The sequence below is a fragment of the Balearica regulorum genome, chromosome 11, assembly GCF_011004875.1.
Source record: "Balearica regulorum gibbericeps isolate bBalReg1 chromosome 11, bBalReg1.pri, whole genome shotgun sequence".
NCBI lineage: Eukaryota > Metazoa > Chordata > Aves > Gruiformes > Gruidae > Balearica > Balearica regulorum.
The window spans coordinates 15,321,682-15,342,692 of record NC_046194.1 but is presented as its reverse complement, the minus strand read 5'-3'; the positions used below and the strand labels follow the sequence as shown (position 1 = coordinate 15,342,692).

Sequence of the window (21,011 nt, the reverse complement as noted above, 5' to 3'; positions counted from 1 at the left end):
TCTATCAAGGAGGGACTCAACATCCTGGTTTTGAGAGCACCACTTTACAAAGAAGCATACTGTCAGTAACAATAAGAAAGCAATTGGCACTACCAACCGGCAAACTTTGTTCAACATAATTCACACGTAAGAGTCTCTTTCTTCCTAATGCCTTTGTCTGGATATACTGGCTGTCTGTCTTATTTTAGGAAATCATACTCCAATTATGCTTCTTAAAATAACCAAAGACAGACAGAGCATAAGAAGTTTACCTTTAAGATTAAAAAACTTTATGTAAATACTCCGAGAGGAGATTGAACAATCCAAAATATACAATGTTGTTTTTCTATGGCTATTCTAGACAAACATTAGCAATACACAGGCTACTTTTCAATGCTGGTATCAATATCAAAAGACTGGAAAATCTTAAAACACTGAAAGACCATCTGTGCACGCTAGCAACTGCCAAATTTGCAACTGTGGTTTCTTCCCTGCTAATTCCATATTTTCCTGATAGATTAATGGGCACCATTTATCCAGAATAAATAAATGTGGAAGGCCCGCCTTCCCCCTTCACTGCACCTCATCATTTTACTGATTTCCACCAGACCACTGAGCACGTTAATGCAAGTAAACCACTGTCTGGATTCAGAAATTATCACATTTGGTAGAGAAGGAATGCTTGGCATTGCCAGTTTCTTTACAGACTGAAAGTCCTTGAAGTTAAAAAGAAATACATTCAGAGAACTCCAGACTACAAACAACACAGATAAACTGCAGTTGAAGGATTTTTCTTTCCTTTCCCTGACTTAAATGTAATCTATGTGCAGAAAAGCATCGATATTTTACACATACTACTCCTGTTTCACCATGTGCATTCCTCTTGTTATTTCTTTTGAGAGACATGTCAGACACATATTTAGACTTCTAGTTTGCTAATTTATGCCAGCTAGTGTGAAATTATAGGGTTGAGAATAAAGTTGCAGAATCAAACCTTTATATGTGCTTTGAAGGAAAATTTTCTACTATATACAGTAAGACTTCCACAATCCACAATTTGCTAATCTTTCCACTTAGTAATTTGCATTCCTGTATGCACACACGTGCATTCACAAACATACATACTTCACAGGTTTAGTATTAGCCATATTTCAATGAGCTCTCATACTACTCAGATTACATTGATTTCTATAAAATGTATTACTGTAGGTGTGCTACCACATACCTAATAGTGTGCTTAATCTCACAAGTCTAACTACATATATCTAACACATTATCTGCCAGTTGAATGATTTTGTTGTATGTTCATGGAGTGCTAATTGTAAATTTGGAATGCAAATAGTACATAATCTTGTTAAACACATTTCTTTAAGAGGAAGAGATATGCCTTTGCTGTATGTCTACTGTCCCCATTCACTGTAGCTCCAGGTTTTGCTAAGAGGTATAAGCTGCCTGTTGGTGCATTTGCTGACATATCTTATCCTGAATGACATTATCATGGCATATTATATCTAAAAAAACCCCAAATTGCTAAGGAATGGGCATCCCATTGGCAAGACACAAGCATGCCACATGCCAAGAGAAGCATGCGCTCCATGGGTTTGTAGGAGGAAGGCAGAGGACTGCTGCTGTGCAAGCTCTGACAGGGATGTCTGTCGAAGTTCTTTGCTACTTTCTTAATAGTGGCTGTCATCTCTCCTTCCTTGTAAATACACATTAGGTTAAAAGCGAAGCCTGGAAATTCCTCCAAGTGAAGCACAAGTAAGGAGCAGCACAATCTCCCTAATCCTAAGAGACAGAGAAGGAAGGTAGAGCAGTGTATGTTCACCTTCAGCCCCAAACACTACCAGATGAGACATTTTGGTTATATTTTCTACTAAGCAGTCTTCCACTACTTAACACACTATTGTTTCCAGTGAGCTAAATCAGCAATAAGAAGGTTAAATTAACCTAAAAGAAATTACTATAAAAACCAAGCGAGAAATGTAATCTCCTTCTTCCCAAGATGCTTTTCTGGATCTTATTTATTTTTCTAAATAGAGACAAGAAGAGGTAGTCTTATTCTTTATCTGGTCCAGACAGCTTTTGAAAACCTGGGCTTTATTGGAAACCCTTCTGTTTTTTCTCTCTCTGCTGGATTTATTTTCTATTTGCTTAATTTTTGCATATATAAAATGACTGGTTTTGATGCGATTTCTTTATATTTACATCAGTATGACGAGCAAACTCAATCATATATATCCATATTAAATAGAAACTTTAATCATTACTTAAGTAATAAAATCTGAGATTACTTAAATGAAAGCTTAATGGGGCTTAGGTGGACTTAAGCAGATGATGAAGTATTTTCTGAAACAGGGTTATTTCCTGAAGTTCATTTATGGCTTTTACAACCCAGACTGGGTCTAAAATGACAAGCACCAAGCTATAACATTTAAGAAGTTGAAAAAATAATCTATTCACAGCCTTAGAAACACGCTGACTGCACCTGCTTGTTCATGCACATAGTGGCAATGTCATCATTTTGAAGGAAACTGGTTATTCAGTTAAACAAATACATCAAGGGCTTGGAAGAAGAAGAAAAAAAAATCCAACAACCCAGAAGGCAGTTTAAAAAAAACCCTAAAATCTGTCAAAAACCCATGGAAGTCCTCCGTTATAGCTTATCCAAGATTTTATGAAGGGAAAAAAGCTTGACTCCTTTGAGCCAATACTGTTTACAGTTGCTGCAATGAAAATTCTAATTTTGTGCTCTAATGAACACAAAACGATCCATAGTCAACCTTGGCAAAACTTATAATGACTGTGTAATTGAAGTGACTTTGTCACATTAAAAAAATATTTCACAAAATTGTAGGAAACTGCCAAGAAATAAAACTATGGGATGGGCAGTCTTGGATATGTGATACAGACAGCCATATCATCTTTGCTGCTTGGTAAATGTCGGGCTTATAAAGCTGCGAGACATTCATCTGCAGTCGCTCTTCTTACAGCATATTAAGACTAATTGTGAGTTACAGTAAGTGCTTTGTCATGAATGTGTGACTCAGAATTTACTTTTTAAAAACACTTGCGCCTTTACGCTATCTGGCACAATCCATATGCTATATACGTGGGAGGTGCTATATAGTAAGCTGTCAGGTGAATCTCAATGTACAGGTTGTGTCACACAGGTGGACCTTCAGAGAGTTCCTCCATGGTGGAAATCTTACGGAGAAGGGGCACCAAAGAGAGAACTGAGATCCCAGCCCATTGGGGAGGATATAGCTTCAAGCACTGGCATAGGTAGAAGATTCTCCAAGACACCAGATTTCTCCAGAAATACCCCTGACAGAACTGGCAGACACTTGACTTGCAGGCTTATGCTTCCCATGATGCACGTTCTGGGCTGTTTATTCTTTGAGTTTCTTCCCTCCGTTCCCTACACCCTGATCTCCAGGAGGTCCCATGCCTTCGTCCTACAGTGGGCAAAGCACTTGTCTCCCTCCCTCTGCCTGCACAGACACCTCTCCACTGCCCAGGGACAGGGGCTGAGCTCATGGAGAGAAGGTAAACACCAGGAAAGGAGCAGTTCTGTGTCAGCGAAGCACGTTAGTATTTAACAGCTGCCGTGCTGAAATACAGAGGGATCAATTAATATCTGAAGTCCAAATTCTCCTCTGATGTAACTTCACTTACACAGAACCTGACTTTAAATATCACAGTTTCGGTTTCAAATCTGACTGACCAAATATTTTCTATTTACTTAGCACAACAATGACTTCAGCAAGCACCTGGGGTAAGTCCCGTAAAGAATGCTAATACTGTCCCCAAATGCAATACTAGAGCTTTCATTCTGAGTATTCCTGAATGATTTGGGGATTGGGCACCTAAGTGTCTTTACGAGAAATAAATAAATAACCTCTCCCCGTTTTCACTGTGGTAAGAATTTTTCCAGAGATCAGTATTTCAGAAGACTTTTCACAGTGCTCTTTCACTTGAAAGACAAATCTGGTTCGACATGAAGTTCCATTACGAAGAAACTGTTACATATGATGACACTGGTTATTGAAAATTGAAATGAAGTGAGAGGAAGCTAACACCAACTTGTATGAAATTCTGCTGTCTTGGAATGACACAGGGAACTCAATATATCTAATCATCAAAGTGAAGCCCATTGGGAACCAAACTACAGTTGTATTGCAGAAGGTTGCTACTTGATTGCTAGACCCAAAAGTGCTAAGCCATATGCCACTTACTTCTGTGTCTAAATAGCTTACTATGATTGATACCGAGGGTGGCTCTCCTCTTCACAGTGAAACAATCATGAAGACAACAGAAATTAGGAAACAGAGTATACAGATTATTGTTTACAATCCTAATTTTTAACCCTGTCAGTTCCTGGAGCTAACTGTAATTTATTCTGTAATAAATTCAGTCCATGCTCTTTTTTTCCCCAGCAGAACACCAGCTTTTGTGCAGACCTTAGCTCACAAGCAGCATTCAGTATTTTTTTCTCTTGCTACTGTTGGTGTGTGGCCAGACGAGCCTGATTGTAAGGGCTCAGTGTTGGCCTTGAGTGTAAGAATTTTTCCTGCTTTCTTTAGAAAGATTTTTTTCCACTGTCCTTTGCCAATCTCCTTGATTTTTCTTCCTCCCTCATCTGTCTCTCTGAATCAGCCTTTTCCCAGCACTCCTCCAGCCTCCCCACACTCAAAGTCGCTCCAAGGTCAGTGGAGGGCCCTCGTACGCGGGCGCTCCACGTGTCCCTCCTCCCAGCTGGAGGCAAAACGCGCTCTGTTTACAATATGCTCAGTTTCCACTTGACAAGGCCTGGAAGCCGCTACATACATCTGAACTTAGGTCCCATAGTCAGAGAGAGCACAGCGCTGTCAAGATATGGCCCACTTCTACAATTAAAGAGCCAGCAAACTGGCAGGGTCTGATGGATGAGTTGATACTTGAACATATATTACATCTGTAACGTGAGAGCTACGCGACTCAACGCAGCCTCAACACACAACACAAAACAAAAATAAGCTCCGACATTACAAGCACCCCTGCTTCAACTATGCTAATGTCTTCTTTCATCCATGATCTTTGCAAGTCACACAGCGTTACGGTAAAGTGTTCTGCACTTAAAGGAATATCTGCAGCTTCCCTGCCACTATTAATAAAAATATTTAATGCTCTTGTTAGGAGGCGCAATTTGATTACTGAACTGTTATCCAACAAATCCTGAAAACAATTCAAAGTAAATTTCCCTAATATGTCTATTTTTCTATCCTGCCAGAAGGGTTGCTAATGAATTTGCTGCTTGAATGCACAGACAGATTGGGAACTATAACTGTGCTGGCCTGGGCAACATGGCACTGGCACCAAAAACCTATTTGTACCCATGCAAAGTTCTCTCTAGAGTATGTCTCTCATCCAGAGGTGATTTTCCAATAAAATCAGCCTCGATTATTGCAAGCGCAGGAGCAATCCCTGAGGGAGTATATCAGGCAATTCAATACTAGGAAATGTTGTACTAGGCAAAATTAACCTTGTAGCAGTGTTATTTCCTGAAACATTATCTAGCTTTTGCCTTTCTTTCGTATTCATCGATCCTAAATGACTGGATTTTTTTTCTACTTCTCTCACTTAGTACAAGATCATTATTTTTTGTACTTGTATTTAAAAAAATAAATGCTTGAAAGACACCTGTTTTTCTTTTATTCCACTTACTGCCAAAGTAAAGGACTGTTTGCTGTAGGGTAGGCACTTTTTTGGGGATATATAAAAGGTGATAGAAAGGAGGACCACCTATATTCTGCCCTATTTTCATGATCCCGCAAGGCAGAGGAAACCTATTAGATAAACCATGCGGCTACAAGCCAGAAAGAGCAAGAAAACTTCATTCTCCCCTCTCACACCAAGGAAAAATTAGGAGAAATGCCAGTGAAACTAGCGGAGTTTTGCAGTCCAAAAGAGAGCAGACACAGGCCTATAGATTTCAAAGATCCTGTTGACAGGCTCAGTTAATTCCCACTGCCTGGTAGCTTTATCCACTGCCTCTCACCAGGCTCTCTGACGCAGAGATCTTCATCCGGAGGGTGCCGAGCACATGCTAGAGCCTAAATAAACCACGCAGTCATATACGTACACTAACACTACTTACAGCTTTGCTCTGGTTATTTATCTTCCAGCGGCACAAAAATGGCCTAACAGTGAAATTCAGGGGTATGAGATCTGAAGGCTGGTTCCTGTGCGGGATTCAGCCAGCTGTACTGAAACCAGCAGAACAGGTACTCCCGTTTATACCAGGATCAGGCCTTTTCTTCAATTTTGCTAGCATTTGTTGCTTGGTTGCAGTATCTTAATTGCTCAGAAGCACATTTTTAAAACATTAATTTAAAAAAGATCACAGGTAGTTAGAAAACAGATGTTACTTAATACAATGCCCAAAGCAAACACTTAGAATAATTGTTTGAAGAAATGCTTAAAATTAAAAATAATAACCAGAAAGACAAATATCAAATCTAAAATGATCAAAACCACAGCGTGAGTGAGGAGAGAATGGGTACTCCTTTGATCAACAGCAAATGTGTGCTAAAACTGGAAAACAAATATTGACCTTAACTTTTTTTTTCTGTCAAAAGAAGGAATCAGGCAACAAAGGTTTTGTTTGGCTCAAGCTTTCACTTTTTTGCAACTTTAAAAACTGACCTAAATTTAATCTTGACAAGCTGTACCACAATGAAGGTGTAAAAATATTATTTTAAAAAAATAACAAAAAATGACCCAGTTAAAATGAAAATACTTGTTTTTTTCCAGCTGCAAATTTCCTCCTGGCAAATTTTACACAAATGCGTGATTAGTTTTGGTCAACTGGCATACACGTGTCTCTGTAAATAAAAATACACAAAAGAGAAGGTTTCTGTAGCTGTCTCAAGTTCTGTGATGGCTACTGAGCCACATGCCTGGCTTGGCAGCTGAGGGGCGCCTCGTGGCTGGATACAGCCAGCGGTGCTTGGTATTGATGGTGCGTGCTCAGATTTGTAAGAGATTAGATGAATGAGCTCTCAGAGTCTGTTCATCTCATTGTCTTGTAAGCAAACACTGTGCACTACACAGGACGTGTGGTAATTTAACCATCTACTATAAATTATACAATCAAGGCGGAAGCATTTCACTATAAAAATGTATTGCGCCCATTTGAAAAATGTGTGTTCTCTCTAGGTACCTGTTGTGGTGCTAGCTGAAAACCTTAATAAAGCACAAACTATTTTATATTTCAGGACTTAGCCAGTGTGACTCATTTGTACAGTTTTAAGTCCAAACAAACTGCTAGTCAACTAAATTATAACTTATTACCACAGGCTACAGACTTTTAATACATTCTGTGGTTGGAACAGGACTGATTTACTGTTTTGGGCCCTGCCAGTAGTTATCATGCATCATTTCCCTAGAAATAAAAATAGCCCTACTGTGGTTATCCTTTGGACTGATAAAAATATATCTAACAAGACGTGTCAGTGGAACAAATTCAGAAAATAAAGGTAAAATATTAAATAGAGTTATTATTTTATGTCTAAAGTACTACATCTTCCAGCTGCCGTGATGACTTTGGAATAAAGCAAAAGGTACTGCAAAAAGGAAAAAAGATCTAAAGGAGCAATTGATCTCTGATAAAACCACATGGGGATAGTTGAATTGTCAGAGCTTTGCAAGAGTCAAAATTTACATAAAAATCAGTATTTAGGGATTAATGTGATATCATCAAAAAGGATTTCATATGTGCGTTTCTTTGCAAACAGTTTAAAAGCGGCAGTTCTATAATCCATTTCCAACACTAACCTTTAACTTGTAAGAGCAAAATAATCCTTCGCAACATTTCTAGAGTTCACATTCTGCTGAGGAAACGTATCCCCTCCTCCCTCCCCCCCCCCGAATAAACCTCACTGGAAACCAACAGTAGCGTATGGGTATTGGTTTTCATGGTGGTACTCCAGGTGCTGACCCTGCTGAGCATTGCGTGTCCGTACCACGCGGCCCAACGTGCAGAATCAGTGGCATTTGGGGGCTTTGTGAATTTTTGGAGGGACTTAATTGCTGGTGCAATAAATTGATCCCACTGACCAAACTCTGTACCTGTGTAGATGCCTAAGTGGACAGCCTAGGAGGATCAGGGGCTAAAGAACATTGTCTATAATTGCCTGTAAGCAGGCTTTTTCCTGGATTTCTACTGGGGATTTGAGTGCTTTCGCATGCTAGACTTAAAGTATTAAAACATAAATATGAATGGATTTCTTTGAGAAATGAACATGGGCAGGCAGTTTAGGCACTGTGTTGTAATGGATTTTTAGAACTAAATGAATTGGTGCTGGCTGATTTAGCAGTTTGCCAGAAATAGTCTGAGGAGAAACAACAGTAAGGCAGGTTTAGAAGCAGAGACTAACAGGTGGCTGTGCGGAAATTGCTTGGGGATTTTACTGAGAATGAGAGTTATAGCAGGTGTGGGCTTTTTGTTTCTTTAAAAGCGATGTGAGTCCTTTAGCAAACGTCCTTTAGGTACACACACACAAATGTCCATAGGTACCTATGGTCCACAGGTGCCTATGTATACATCCATCTACATATATATACACATACATATATGTATATATGGCCATCCTCCCATTCAATTATCCATGAATGGGAGGCCTTTTCAACCTAGATATGACACACTTTTTTCCTTCTTTTTTTTTAAATACAGGAGAGGAGATATCCTGCAGTGGAAGAGCTGAGCATGCGTACCAAGGGCACATGCCACCCCGTTCCTACCTCTATTGGTTACAAGTGCCTGATTTGACAGGTTAAAAACAAACCAACCTTCAGACCTAGCCCACTGGCCTGCACTTTTGCCAACGGGAGCAAAAGATCTGTTTATGGTTACTGCTATTACAGCATACATTAACTGACCCTTGGAGTCTGACCTGCTTGCCCTCCCACTTAGTGAGTCAATAAGAAAATCCTCTGGCTCTGCATGACTTGCTTAGACCTCAGACCTTCCGTGCAGACTAAGGTCTATCCAGGGAGGCAAAAACAAGGTGCCACTCCAGCTGGTAAAACAAAGATATTTTTAAAGTGCAGTCAGTAGAAACAGTCACTCCTATTCCATGTATAATCAAGGATGAAAAGGCCACGAAAAATACCACTGCGCTTTGCAAATGAGAGGTCAATAGAAATGTCAAGATATCAAATGTTAATGGATTGCATTTCCAATGATGGTTGGGACAGAAAAACCATACCAAATCAAGTCAGATGCCCTTCTGAGGAGAAGATGAGTTTTATGGCAGGAAAAGACAATAAACACCAGAAGTCTTCCTGCTTAACAATCTTGTGGTTGATGGAAAACAAATATATTTTGAAAATATAAAAAGCAGCAGGATTTTAACACAAGCTATAATCCCCAAACATGTATCTGGAAGTCATTAAATCTACAGCAAATTTAAGTATATGCAGGTGTTTGGGGAAAATGCCATTGCTTTCTGTTGAAGATTTTTAACGGGACTATAAAAGAAGAGAGTATAAAGGACACTCAAGGAAGGCAATGTTTTCTTCCCTGAAGCAAGAAGTCAATTCCTCACAGTTCTCAGTATTCTCACAGTTCTACACCAGTTCATGGACTACTTGGACCACTCTTAAAAGCATTCATTCTCCATTTTAAAAATCTAATTTCTCTCTTACTAAACTGTTGTAGTTTGTAGTGTTGGATGACATTAGGTTTAGCCAAATCATTTTTTTCACCTGCCCACATTTTCCCAAGGAATCCATTTGGCCATTTTTATGAAAGACTGTAATCTGAGGCATTTGTTTAGAGTCCTAAGTCAGAAGGGCACTGTCATGCAAAGAACTCATCTCTTTAATACAGAAAACAGTGAAAAGCAACTAGTTATCTTCCTAACCACTGTCTCTGCCCAACTAGTAGACACACAGCCTTCCTTTCCCAATTACAGAGAGACCAGAGCTCACTGGTGGGCTCACACACTTAGAGGGAAAACAGCATTATTCATGGCTTTTGAGTAGGAAGACTCTTTGGTCTATATGACAGAGATACATAATATCAGGAATGAAGAACAGTGGGTAATCAAGTGTAAGAATAACTACTTGCGTGGATTTCGGTGAATATATGAGGAAAGGGGTTTAAAACAAACAGAAGACAGATTTTTTCACACACTATGGTGCTCAATGCCACAGGATGTTGTGGGGACAAGAATTATAAAGGGATTTCAAAAAAGATTTTGCATGGAGGGTAAGTCCATTGGTACCTCCCAAACGCAGGATGTACAGTTCTGGAAGTGTAAAAAGCTGTGCGCAGGAAGGTAGGAGGATACTCCCCAGGGAGGATGCCTCCCTAATTACTGTTCTTCTTCACCCACCTTCTGCCACTGGCAGAGATAAAGCACTGGGTTGGTTGAACTTCAGTCTACGTTAACATATAGGCTGCCAAGCCAAGTGTATTTGTACTTGGGAGCGAGGCCTAACCCTGACTGTGCCTGGATCTCAGGGGATCCTGCAGCTCAACCCACTGATAAAAGACAAGTGATGTGGTCCAAGTGAACATGAATAAGTCTTATGAGGAGTGGCTGAGGGAATTGGGGTTGTTTAGCCTGGAGAAAAGGAGGCTGAGGGGAGACATTATTATCCTCTACAACGACCTGAAAGGAGGTTGTAGGCAGGTGGCTGTTGGTCTCTTCTCCCAAGTAACGAGTGATAGGACAAGAGGAAATGGCCTCAAGTTGCACCAGGGGAGGTTTAGATGGGATATTAGGAAAGATTTCTTCACCAAAAGGGTTGGAACAGACTGCCCAGGGAAGTGGTTGAGTCACCATCCCTGAAGGTATTTAGACAACGTGCAGATGTGGTGCTTAGGGACATGGTTTAGTGGTTGGACTTGGCAGTGCTAGGTTAATGGCTGGACTTGATCTAAATAGTCTTTTCTAACCAAAACAATTCTATGATGCTATGATTCTATGATTCTGTGAACATGATTCCTCTAGGCTTTATGCTGATGTGGGCTCCCATTGCCTACTCAAGTCTGGAAAAAATTTGGGAAGAGTGATCATCAATTAGGATTCAGAACAAAGCTGCTGTTGAATTTTAATGATATTGCTGTTCTCCCTCTCTTCCATCACATCACATCACAGGGTATATAGAAGATTATTTCCTCTGGATGTGTCCTACTTCAAAACCATTTCTCATCTAACAGCTCTTTAGAAATTGTAAACTCTCCAGTGGGTAAACTTGTTTAAGTCTTACCTCTTTCAGACTCAGGGATAGGAAAAGCAGGGTAAGTAAAAAATATCTAGGACCTTGCATCCACGAAATTCCTTTTCTACTAGAGACTCACAATGTAAACATGGATAAAACCAACGGGAGAAAGCAAGTGCTCCTTATATGACAAGGAGAGGATAAATAAGTTAAATGTAAAGGATTATGCAGTTATAGGGGCCACCTTGGTGCCACATACAGTCAGAAAAGGATCTTGTTTTTGGAAAAGTAACTGCACCATAAAGAAATCAGTTCTGCAGACACAGAGACCTCTTAGCTATATTCTGTGTGCTTATTTATAGTAATATTATGTCAGATGATGCTACCAAAACATAAAGATGAGTTCCTATGGATGTGTTGTGTCTTGTGCACACTACGAGCAACATGGAACTGAGTCCAAACATTCTGAAGGAGCCAAATGCCACCTGCATGTACCTTGGCCATCAGGAAGTTCACACCAGTTAGTCTAAGCACCTATAGACACTTGGACATTAAGAAACCAGCTGCTTGGCTGCCTTACTGAACTGTAGTAAAGAAACTTCCTTGTTTTTTTCCCTCCATAAGTGTTGCGTGCTGGAGGGATTCAACAGAACAAAAAAGAACAGTAAACTTCCTCCTGAACATTAAACCAGCAACATTAATAAACTGAGCAGTGAAAAGTAAATAGACCATTTCTACAGAAATCTTCGTCATGCTCCTAAACTAATACATTAAATAGTGGCACTATTAGGCCCTGTCCAAGGACTCTGTATAAACCACAGTCTTTAAAAGGGAGTGATTTCTGATTCCAGTTTTGGGACACAAGAACTATGTCAGCACAACATAAAAACAAGGACATTTTTTATGCTAATGACAACTGCGAATATTTTATATATATATTTATATATGTAAAAAAATATATATTGTAACAGATGTCAAATGCAGTTAGATTCAACTCAACTTATTAGTGCATGGCTTTTAGCCAAAAGCAATTCACATTTGCAGAAGAGTACTATCACATATGTCTTAATAACAGAAATGTGTTTTTAAAAATGTATGTGATAAGTCACATATGGTAGAAGGAATCTGTACAGCTTTCAGCCCTTATGACAATGGAAGCTACTAACTTTATTTTGCATAGCTGAAGAACATTAAAATTCAAGTGAAATTCTCTCTGACATTTGAGAGCTACAAAAGCAATGCCTAAAAGCTAGACAAGCCTGAGCTGTACTAAGCGTGGCTGTGACGCTTATATAAATGCAATCCATATCTACTACTGCTATCTTAAAGACACTCTTCTTACTTTTGCCCTGAGAGGTAATATTTTAGCATACAATCATAATTGTATACAGGTACCTTAAATAGTTACATGTCACTGAAAACTACTAGGCAGATTTTTCAGCTGTTTTGTTATGCAGAGTGTAATTAATATGTATAATGGATTCCCTAGGGTACTAATTGAAGCTGCCACCAGGAACGTAGTCAAAGAGAAGTTAAACAACCAGTTGGGGGAAACATGACAGGGTGAAATATGCACATGTAGGTGGAAAGAGCGAGACTGTCCATCTGGCCTTCTTCCGTTCCAAAATGTTACACTTACTCAAGTCCCATAAAGGAATGATTTAACCTAAATCGCCCTCCCTCCCTCCCCCCCACTCCCAAATCTTTCTGGTAGATTAATTGGCCATCAGTGTCACATACATTCTGTTTAATGACCGCAAGGCTCAATATCTCTGTTATATGTGGGAAAACTCAATTCAGTTGAGCCATTCCTGAGAATTTGACTCAAAATATTAAAAAAAAAAAGTGAATGAATGATAAATGATTATTTTGGAGTTGTTCCCCAGGACTCTCACTACCTTACAACTCCTGGCTCCTCTAGAATGTGAAGTGAAAACACAGCTCATTTCACACTCTCTATTTAACAACCACCAGCTAACAATGACTTTAATTCAGCTTGCACTGCATTTGAACTAGCCCTATAGGCAATAAAGGTCCCTTGTCTTATTAGAAGTTTCGTGTGCTATCAGGTCCCTGCTGGATTCCATTTCTAATTTTTATCAGATTGAATGAAACGTAAAGCAAGAGTGATTTATGACTATCTTGCATCTTGCCTAATCACTCCAAGGAGTGTTCGTACACATTTTGCGTTCGCTTTATAAGGTGTAAATGACTATACATGATGGAAGCCAAGTGAGAAGTAGAACTGTATTCTTTTATTATGTGTGCTAAAACACAATGATTTGTGAGTCCTGTCAGTGCATGCTCTTACAAATACAAAACCACTCCAGTCCGAAAGCCAGCATGATCACCAACTGCTATGAAAATAAGAACATTTTCTGTCTGTAACAGAAATATACAGTTAAACTGCAATGATCACCTACTGAAGATAAAAATATGTGTTTTCTTGGTACATAAGAGCCTATTAAGACTGGAGTCTTCATTATTTAAACAGAATCACTGATTGTTGGTAGCTTTAACTGAAAATGCCTTTTCTCAAAGAGCCAGAACATCTATATAGCAACTTTCTTAATTCAATGATATATGGTTGAGTGTTGCTGCTAGTGCCCTAAGATTTAAGGACTTCTCATAAAATGCCCTGGAAATTGCTCCCTGGTAGCTTGCTCATCCTTCACAGAGCCCTACTGTAAAGAGCAGAAACATACGTGTGTGTATGGTGTGAGAGAGACACACACACGGAGTGAGAAAGAGCTCTTAATCAACAGGATGGCAAAGGCTTGATACATAGGTGCAAAATATTCCCATGTGTCTAGAAATCATTTGGCACATTCCTAGTTATTTCCCCCCTGTCAGACCTTCTCAAGGATTGCAATTAAAAATCATAATCTTTTTAGCATGTACAAACCTCCCCAAGGCTAGGAGCACTATGTATTGAGTATGATTGTGATATTATTTGGCAGCTATTCATAGACAACACATTAATTTATAGAAACTGGATGAAACTTGGGGAGTGCAATCATTAGGGACACATGAGAAATCGAACACTTTCTTCAATGATACTGACCTTTTTATAGCTACGATTAGGGGCAACTTGAATTCTATTATCTCTTTCATCGCCCTTCTTACTGTCCTAGTCTTTTTAGTGATTGTATACAACAACTTCATTAAACTTGCATTTTCAAACAGATATTAAAATAACTTACTTTACAGGAATGTTTCTCAATTTTGTCTTTTCAGCAGCCTGTAAACAGAAGAGGGGTGGGGGAAACAAACAGTTAAGCAACACACCAAAGCACAACCAAGCCGCAAGCAACATTGACCTGCGGACGCTCTTCAGAAGCGCGCACCCAGGCACCCCACGACAACCGAGGCCGGACCCTTGCAAAGAGCGCTACAGGTTTGAAATACTTCTGCCCCGGTTTGTGCTATCGGTGTGGTTCGGTTATTTTTAATGGCCACAAGTGTTTAGGAACCACTCATTCAGGGCGATTACTTCATTTCCAGCTCTGAGGTCTGGCCCCTTTGTCACAAGCTATCTGTCCATATCTGGAACGAGAACAACAACAGGAAAAAATAAAGGGAAGAATGGACTCCGTTTCCAAAACAGTTTTTATTCGCCAACAACAGAAAAGGGCACGGGATGACCAAATGTTCAGATCAATTTCCTCTTGTGAAACCTTTGAGAAAACACACTCCAAATCATCTAAATGAGTAAATCTTTGGGCCTCTCGGCCTGCACCACCTCAGACATGGAGCCTGGTTCCAGTTTATTGCTGAACCCATTGATCTGTGTACAGTCCATTTATCATTCATGAAAAGAGCCAGTGATCTTCACAGTATATTAGAAGAAACAACTCAGATCATCTGTCAACGGCCCTCTTATTTCTGTTTCCCTCTCCACGGGGATTTCATCTCCTTCGATTCTTCTTGAATTAAAATGTTGCTAAGCAACACAGCTGGGGGCACCGATGGCAGAGCCGCGCCAGTCTATCACGCTGGTTAAGCTGCTTGAGATTTTAGCGGAGATTTTTTTGTTTTAATGCTTCTGTGGCATAATTACGTAATCTGAACCAACCTTGCATCCTCCCTCTGATTTTTTTCAGACTAGGTAAATAACCTTTTAACTCAAGAGGGCTTGAAATATCACCTTCAGATAAACTAGTGTTGTCGTGTCATTTCAGAGAATTCCTCCTAGCGTTTGCAGAACCAGGCTGTAATAGATTTAAATGAGGAAAGCGGTCAGATGGTTAGTGAGATTACAAGCACGGATAGCGGTGAAAGGCAGAATTAAGACAACTGATCCATAAACCTATTATAGTAAGGAAAGTTTTAGTGCTTAATTACCTTCCGAGATATTTTTATAAAGCCTACCAAAATTGAAGAGAAGGGTTTTGGTGAGCAACTTTAACCTCTGCTGTGCTTAGGGATGGGAATAAAATGGTTCCCACATAGGAACTGCTAATATTAGCAGTCCTGAAAAATGCTCACATATATCCTTAAGGAATTAAATCCTTTATGAAAACTGACTAACTTTTGAAACCCCTGGGATCTGCACAACTGGGTTCCAAATTCTGCCAGAAGGAGTTTTCCTTTGGGCTCTACAATGGGGCTAGTTTCAAAATACCTACTGTTTTGGCACTTTTGCCTCCAATCATAGCAAAGATAAAATCTGTGTTTAAATTCCCTAATAATGAGTTTAAAATTTCAGAGCAAGAATTAGAGCTTGTGAGAGCTGAGATGAGGCAACAGCAATCTTCTGGGCTGGTTCCCAGTGTGCGAAGAAAAATGCGTTTATTTCATTTGGATTATGTTTTCCATCTAAAGAATAAATCAATGAATGCATGATAAGAAACAATTATATTAATTGTACAGTGGGGTTGCTAAATAAAACACTTAAACCTCAGGAAATGCTAAACTTAAGATTGCACAAGTGTTACCGACTGAAACCTAATTATGTCCTCTCAAACAAGCCTATGATGAAATGGGGTCCCTGCCTCATTAGTGAGATAATGTGAGTTGTGCCTCTTTCCAATGGTATTCTCCCAAATCTCCCTTTTTCAGCTACCATGTGCAAATGCAGAGTCAGAAGCATGTTATTGAGAAACCTTTCTGAGTAGTAAACTACATGTAACAACACACAAATGCTTCATTTAAAATGGATTATAATACCATCAAAAATGGCATTTCAGTTTCCCAAGCCTCCCACTAAATGCCAAGTTTCAGTCCCATCCTGCAGGGAACTAAAATTATTTTTAAAGCTCATAAACAGCCTTCCACAATAGCAGAGGGTTTTTTGACTGTACAGTGATATTTTGCTCGACCCTTCTATATAGTATATAGCCAGACTATAACAATTCTGAGTTCGAGCATGTGAACCTTGCATCTTAATCAGATTTTTTTCCCCTGAATTATTCACAAATCACTACACAAAAACTGATATCAAAATACCGATAAAGAAAAGAAAACAGAAGAGTGGAGAGTGTCTAGGATCACAAGTAAATAATAAAAATGCAGTCAATTCTAATACAAAGTAAAGCAGAAGATATTCTGGAGAGCATGTGTGTGATGGTGTGAGCTAAACTGTTTACATGAAAGATTAAAGAAAATGAAGATATTTCAGGGAGTGAGAACTGGCAATGTCAAAGTCATAGAATATTAAAGACTAGAGTCTAAACTGGATGTTTGATTTTTGACTACTTAGCTACGTTGATGGCAACTGTTTACCCTGAAAGAAATGTGGTAGCTTTAGGAAGAATGAATTATAGATTTATTTTATTTTCTTTGACCATGAACATTCTAGCACATATCTTTCTTTAGACTTTTACATGGAGAATTTCCACATTTTTTCCCTTTCTTACTGGGCGACGGCTCTTTCCTAACTCTTAAGAAAAGGCACATGCTAGAGGGACAGTGTCCTTCACAGACATCCTCAGTCATAAAGAGTTTTAAATAAATGTTGCAAATGCTCAGGTTTATCTACGTGCCAGCCTAGTTTAATGTTGGATAATCAAGCAACTGGTCATTTCCTATTACAAATGATTCAGTTTGCCTCTGAGTGGGACCACGGTGATGTTAAATACACCACAGAATGCACGTCAGGGATTCCATCCAAGAAGGAATTGCAGGATCTGGCCTTCTGCTTTTATTTATCTTGTAGGTGTTGCTCATTCATTTTTCAAAGCATATTTGTTGCGATATCATGAGCATGCCCAGTGGCAGAAGATAAAGGAAGGCAAAATCAAAGTGACATTGAGTAACTCTACACATTAAGCTTTGATGCAGAAACATATTGTTTGAAAATATTTGGTGTGCAGCAGGTCTGTCAATTAGAGCTAATTATTTTTCTCTGATCAGGAAGAATACAATCTTGTTTTAGGCAGGTTTCTTTGAAATGTACGTCTTTTATATAACTTCATTATAGGAAAATACTTCTTCCAAATTACTTTTTTTCTGGGCTGCTTAGCTATTGACTCAAATTGTCTGTGTTGAGTAGTTCTCTCTGCTTTGATAATTAACTTTTGATCATTACTGAATTTAGCAGCTCTAGTCAGATGTGTTCATAGCCATCCTCCTCAACTATTTCAGTGTTCATCGCCTTTAATCTTTGAACAAAATGATCTCATTGAGCATCCATCAGCCTCGCTACTCCGTTAATAATTCCTGTTTCTCATCTTCATGACTGATTTTAGTTGTGATGCGAGCTTTTGATTATTAATTTAAGATATTTCAAAGACAAACTTGTTTTAAGAGTTATATTTTTTATCTTATATGCCTAGGCCTTTACAAGTAAGAAACTGGTTTTAACTCCACAACTATTCCTAAACTTCATATATTAAAAGTACTATCGAGAAACAGAGCAGGTAGGAAGTCCCTAAACCATTATGCATGTGCCCTGAGTGGGAGATGATGCTGCAGAAGATTGGAATGAAATTCGACTGGTTTAATGTAATATTCAATGGGTGTTAGGAGAATTACATCATGGGACCTTTGCTAATTTTGAGCTTGAAAACAGGCATTAAAATAATTTAGGATGATTAGAAAATGGAAGCCAGAGTGAACTAGACAATCATTCCACTTTAATTTGTAATTTCCTTCTGATTTCTTTTTTTACAATTATGGCCTTGCCATAATTGTGCCTCTGCTCTCTAAGACCTTATTCTAACACCTGACTCTAGGGTTGGATAAGAAGGAAGAAGATGAAGAATACATGAAAAGCAGTAAAATACAGAGGATCATCCATCAAAGAGTATTTGCCTGGGGATGTTTTCCTATAACTTTTGTAACTGTGAATGACTCTTACCTCTTATGCTGCATTACATCTGATTTTGGCGCTAGTTGTTTTAGCATTAGTTCAAGAACCACCTGCACTATGCCTTACTTGATCTGCAGTGTGGACATACGCATAAACTTATTTTGTTAGCAGGTACTTAACTATTACACAAAAGATTAATCATGGGAATAAGCACAAATTGCTTCTAGATTGCGCAGAAGGATAGCAAAATGTGAAAAACGATGCTTTTCTTCATCACTGTCAATTACTGGACTGGCTTTTGGATAAAAAGAACCAGAAAAAGTACTTCAGTCAGTACAACCTTCCTACATCACAAAGACCTGAGGAGAATGAACTGACAAGAGTCAGTTCAAAAACATCGAAGTAAAATAATTGGCATCTGCAGAAGGCAAATTAGATTTTTGGTCAAGTGTTACAGGGGAAGTGTCTGGTATCCAAACAAAATATGCATTTTTAATTGCATAACTGAAAATCCAAGATTTTCAAGGGAAAGTATTTGATTTCAAAAAAGTGAGATTAGACAAAAAGTATTTTTTAAGAATGTGTCCTCACCCTCTTGATCCAGAAGCACTGATCAGCCTCTTAAGAAGGCAATTGCTGAGCCTCAAAGAGTCTCTAGGGTGAGACAGATGGCACTTCGATGCCATTGAATGTGTTGGCAGAAGCAGCAAGGTCTTCGTGATTTAACTTTTCCATGAGCTGCTGAAAATCTAACTTAGGTCAACCTCCCAGCTTCTAACCAGCTCTGTATGCTTGGGTGAATAGCTAAGCGACTCAACACAAATTTACAACCCACCATGCTGTTCTCCTCTCCTGTAGGTATAGAAGAGACACCTTGGAGACTCAATTCAACAATCCAATAAAACCAACTTTCCATGTTAGTTGAGTTATATATATATATATATATATACACACACACATATATCTTCATAGATTATAATTTGTCTTGGAAGTTATACCATGCTCTTATTTATACAGAATGCCTTACCTGTGATCGTAAGTAACAAACTAAACCCACTACTTATCGACTGAACTGTACTGTACTCTGATTCTGCAATGATACACTTGGTGCTAACTATGACTTCCCGTAGAGGAGGAGAACATAGTGTGCAGCAAACAAACCATCCAGAATTGTACTGGGAATCAGAAAGCCCAAACCCAAGGGCTGAAGGACTAGTATGTGATGATACATGCATAAATATGTGTCCCCTGTTCCTCTTTTTTTCCTTCTTTACTTCATTGGTTACATTCTCCTCTACCTGTCCCCTAATGTCAACAGAGGAGATATTGTATTTTTTTCTTGCTAATTGCCTTTGACATGAAGTTGGCAACCCTGTATTTGAGATTCTGTGTGTGATGTTCCGGGTGAGTCTCACCTCGAGGACAAAAAGCCCGATGTTACTGTATCTAGGATCAAAAACAATGGAGAAGACACTCTCCTTATCATGTTGTATTTTTAAAAAATGAGTATTTTTCCTTCAGAAGCCAAACATGTGGGATGGATCAGCTAAGATCCATTTTTTGAAATATCAAGTCACCAAGCATGTGGTATCTACAAATCAGAATGGTTCATTGAACTCTCGCTGTGTATGAACCACAGAGAGCTTCTCATCATGGCTTTGAGCAATGCAGTAACCTTCATGGCTTCACAGAGAGATGCTCAAGAATACTTGAAATACTGGAAATTTAATTTCAGTTGGTGCAGTGGAAGCTGGGTAAAATGAAAAACAGAGTTTAAGTGACCAAATCTAAACCAGTCTGTCTGTGGTTTAAGAAGTCACCTTCAGCTTTGATGTAAGTGAACTGCTTTTAATTGAGCAACAATACAGATATATTTGGGCTTCTGTCAGCATTTTTTTCCAAATCCCTATGTTCTCATCAGGCCAGTGGTGGAAATCAAGCTAAGGAAGAGTGCAATGAAAAATGTGGCCCCTTCCCTTTCTTGAAGAACTATTCCATATTTTTTTAAGAATCAGAGAAAAGAGCTAAACACACTGAGTGTGTGCTACAATCTGAGGGGTGCTTGTTGCTTGTGTAGACATACCTGAGCTGGTTTTAAATAAGCTAGTGTGGGTACTATGAACATTGTTGCTTTTGTGGCACAGGCTTCAGTTTCCTCCATGTCTTTGGTGAACTTTACAATACAAACTGTTATGGCGATCTGTCAGTGAACAGAGTTTTCTCAAAGATAACTCACACAACATTACACTTAATTTAGGCACAGCCTGGACTTTAGTACCAAGGTACCTTGACAGAAGAGGCTTGAAACAGTGCCTTCCTTCCCCAATAATTTCGATATAGGATGGACTCTTTCAATAATGCTTTTGATGAGAAGTTGCTAATTGTACCAATTTTGACTCCTTCATCCAACAAAGGAGAAATTGTAGTATGACATTACAAATTCTACTGATTCAACTTTTGTAGTCCTACAAAACATTTTCAAATTGCTTTACAAATGCTAATCAATGTCTCCTGAGGTCTAGTAGATTTAAATGCTCTGACAATACCAATTGACTTGGTCATTGCA

General features: G+C 39.0%; 1 protein-coding gene across 3 annotated transcripts in view; it reads right to left on the bottom strand.

Annotated features, from left to right (window-relative positions):
* Positions 1-21,011, bottom strand: part of AFF2 (ALF transcription elongation factor 2) — a 348,828-nt gene that overhangs the window by 67,512 nt on the left and 260,305 nt on the right. For all 3 annotated transcript variants that reach the window (XM_075763452.1, XM_075763453.1, XM_075763454.1), the window contains exon 9: positions 14,397-14,434. In XM_075763452.1, coding sequence (XP_075619567.1) covers positions 14,397-14,434 — 38 coding nt within the window. The remainder of the gene's footprint in view (positions 1-14,396; positions 14,435-21,011) is intronic.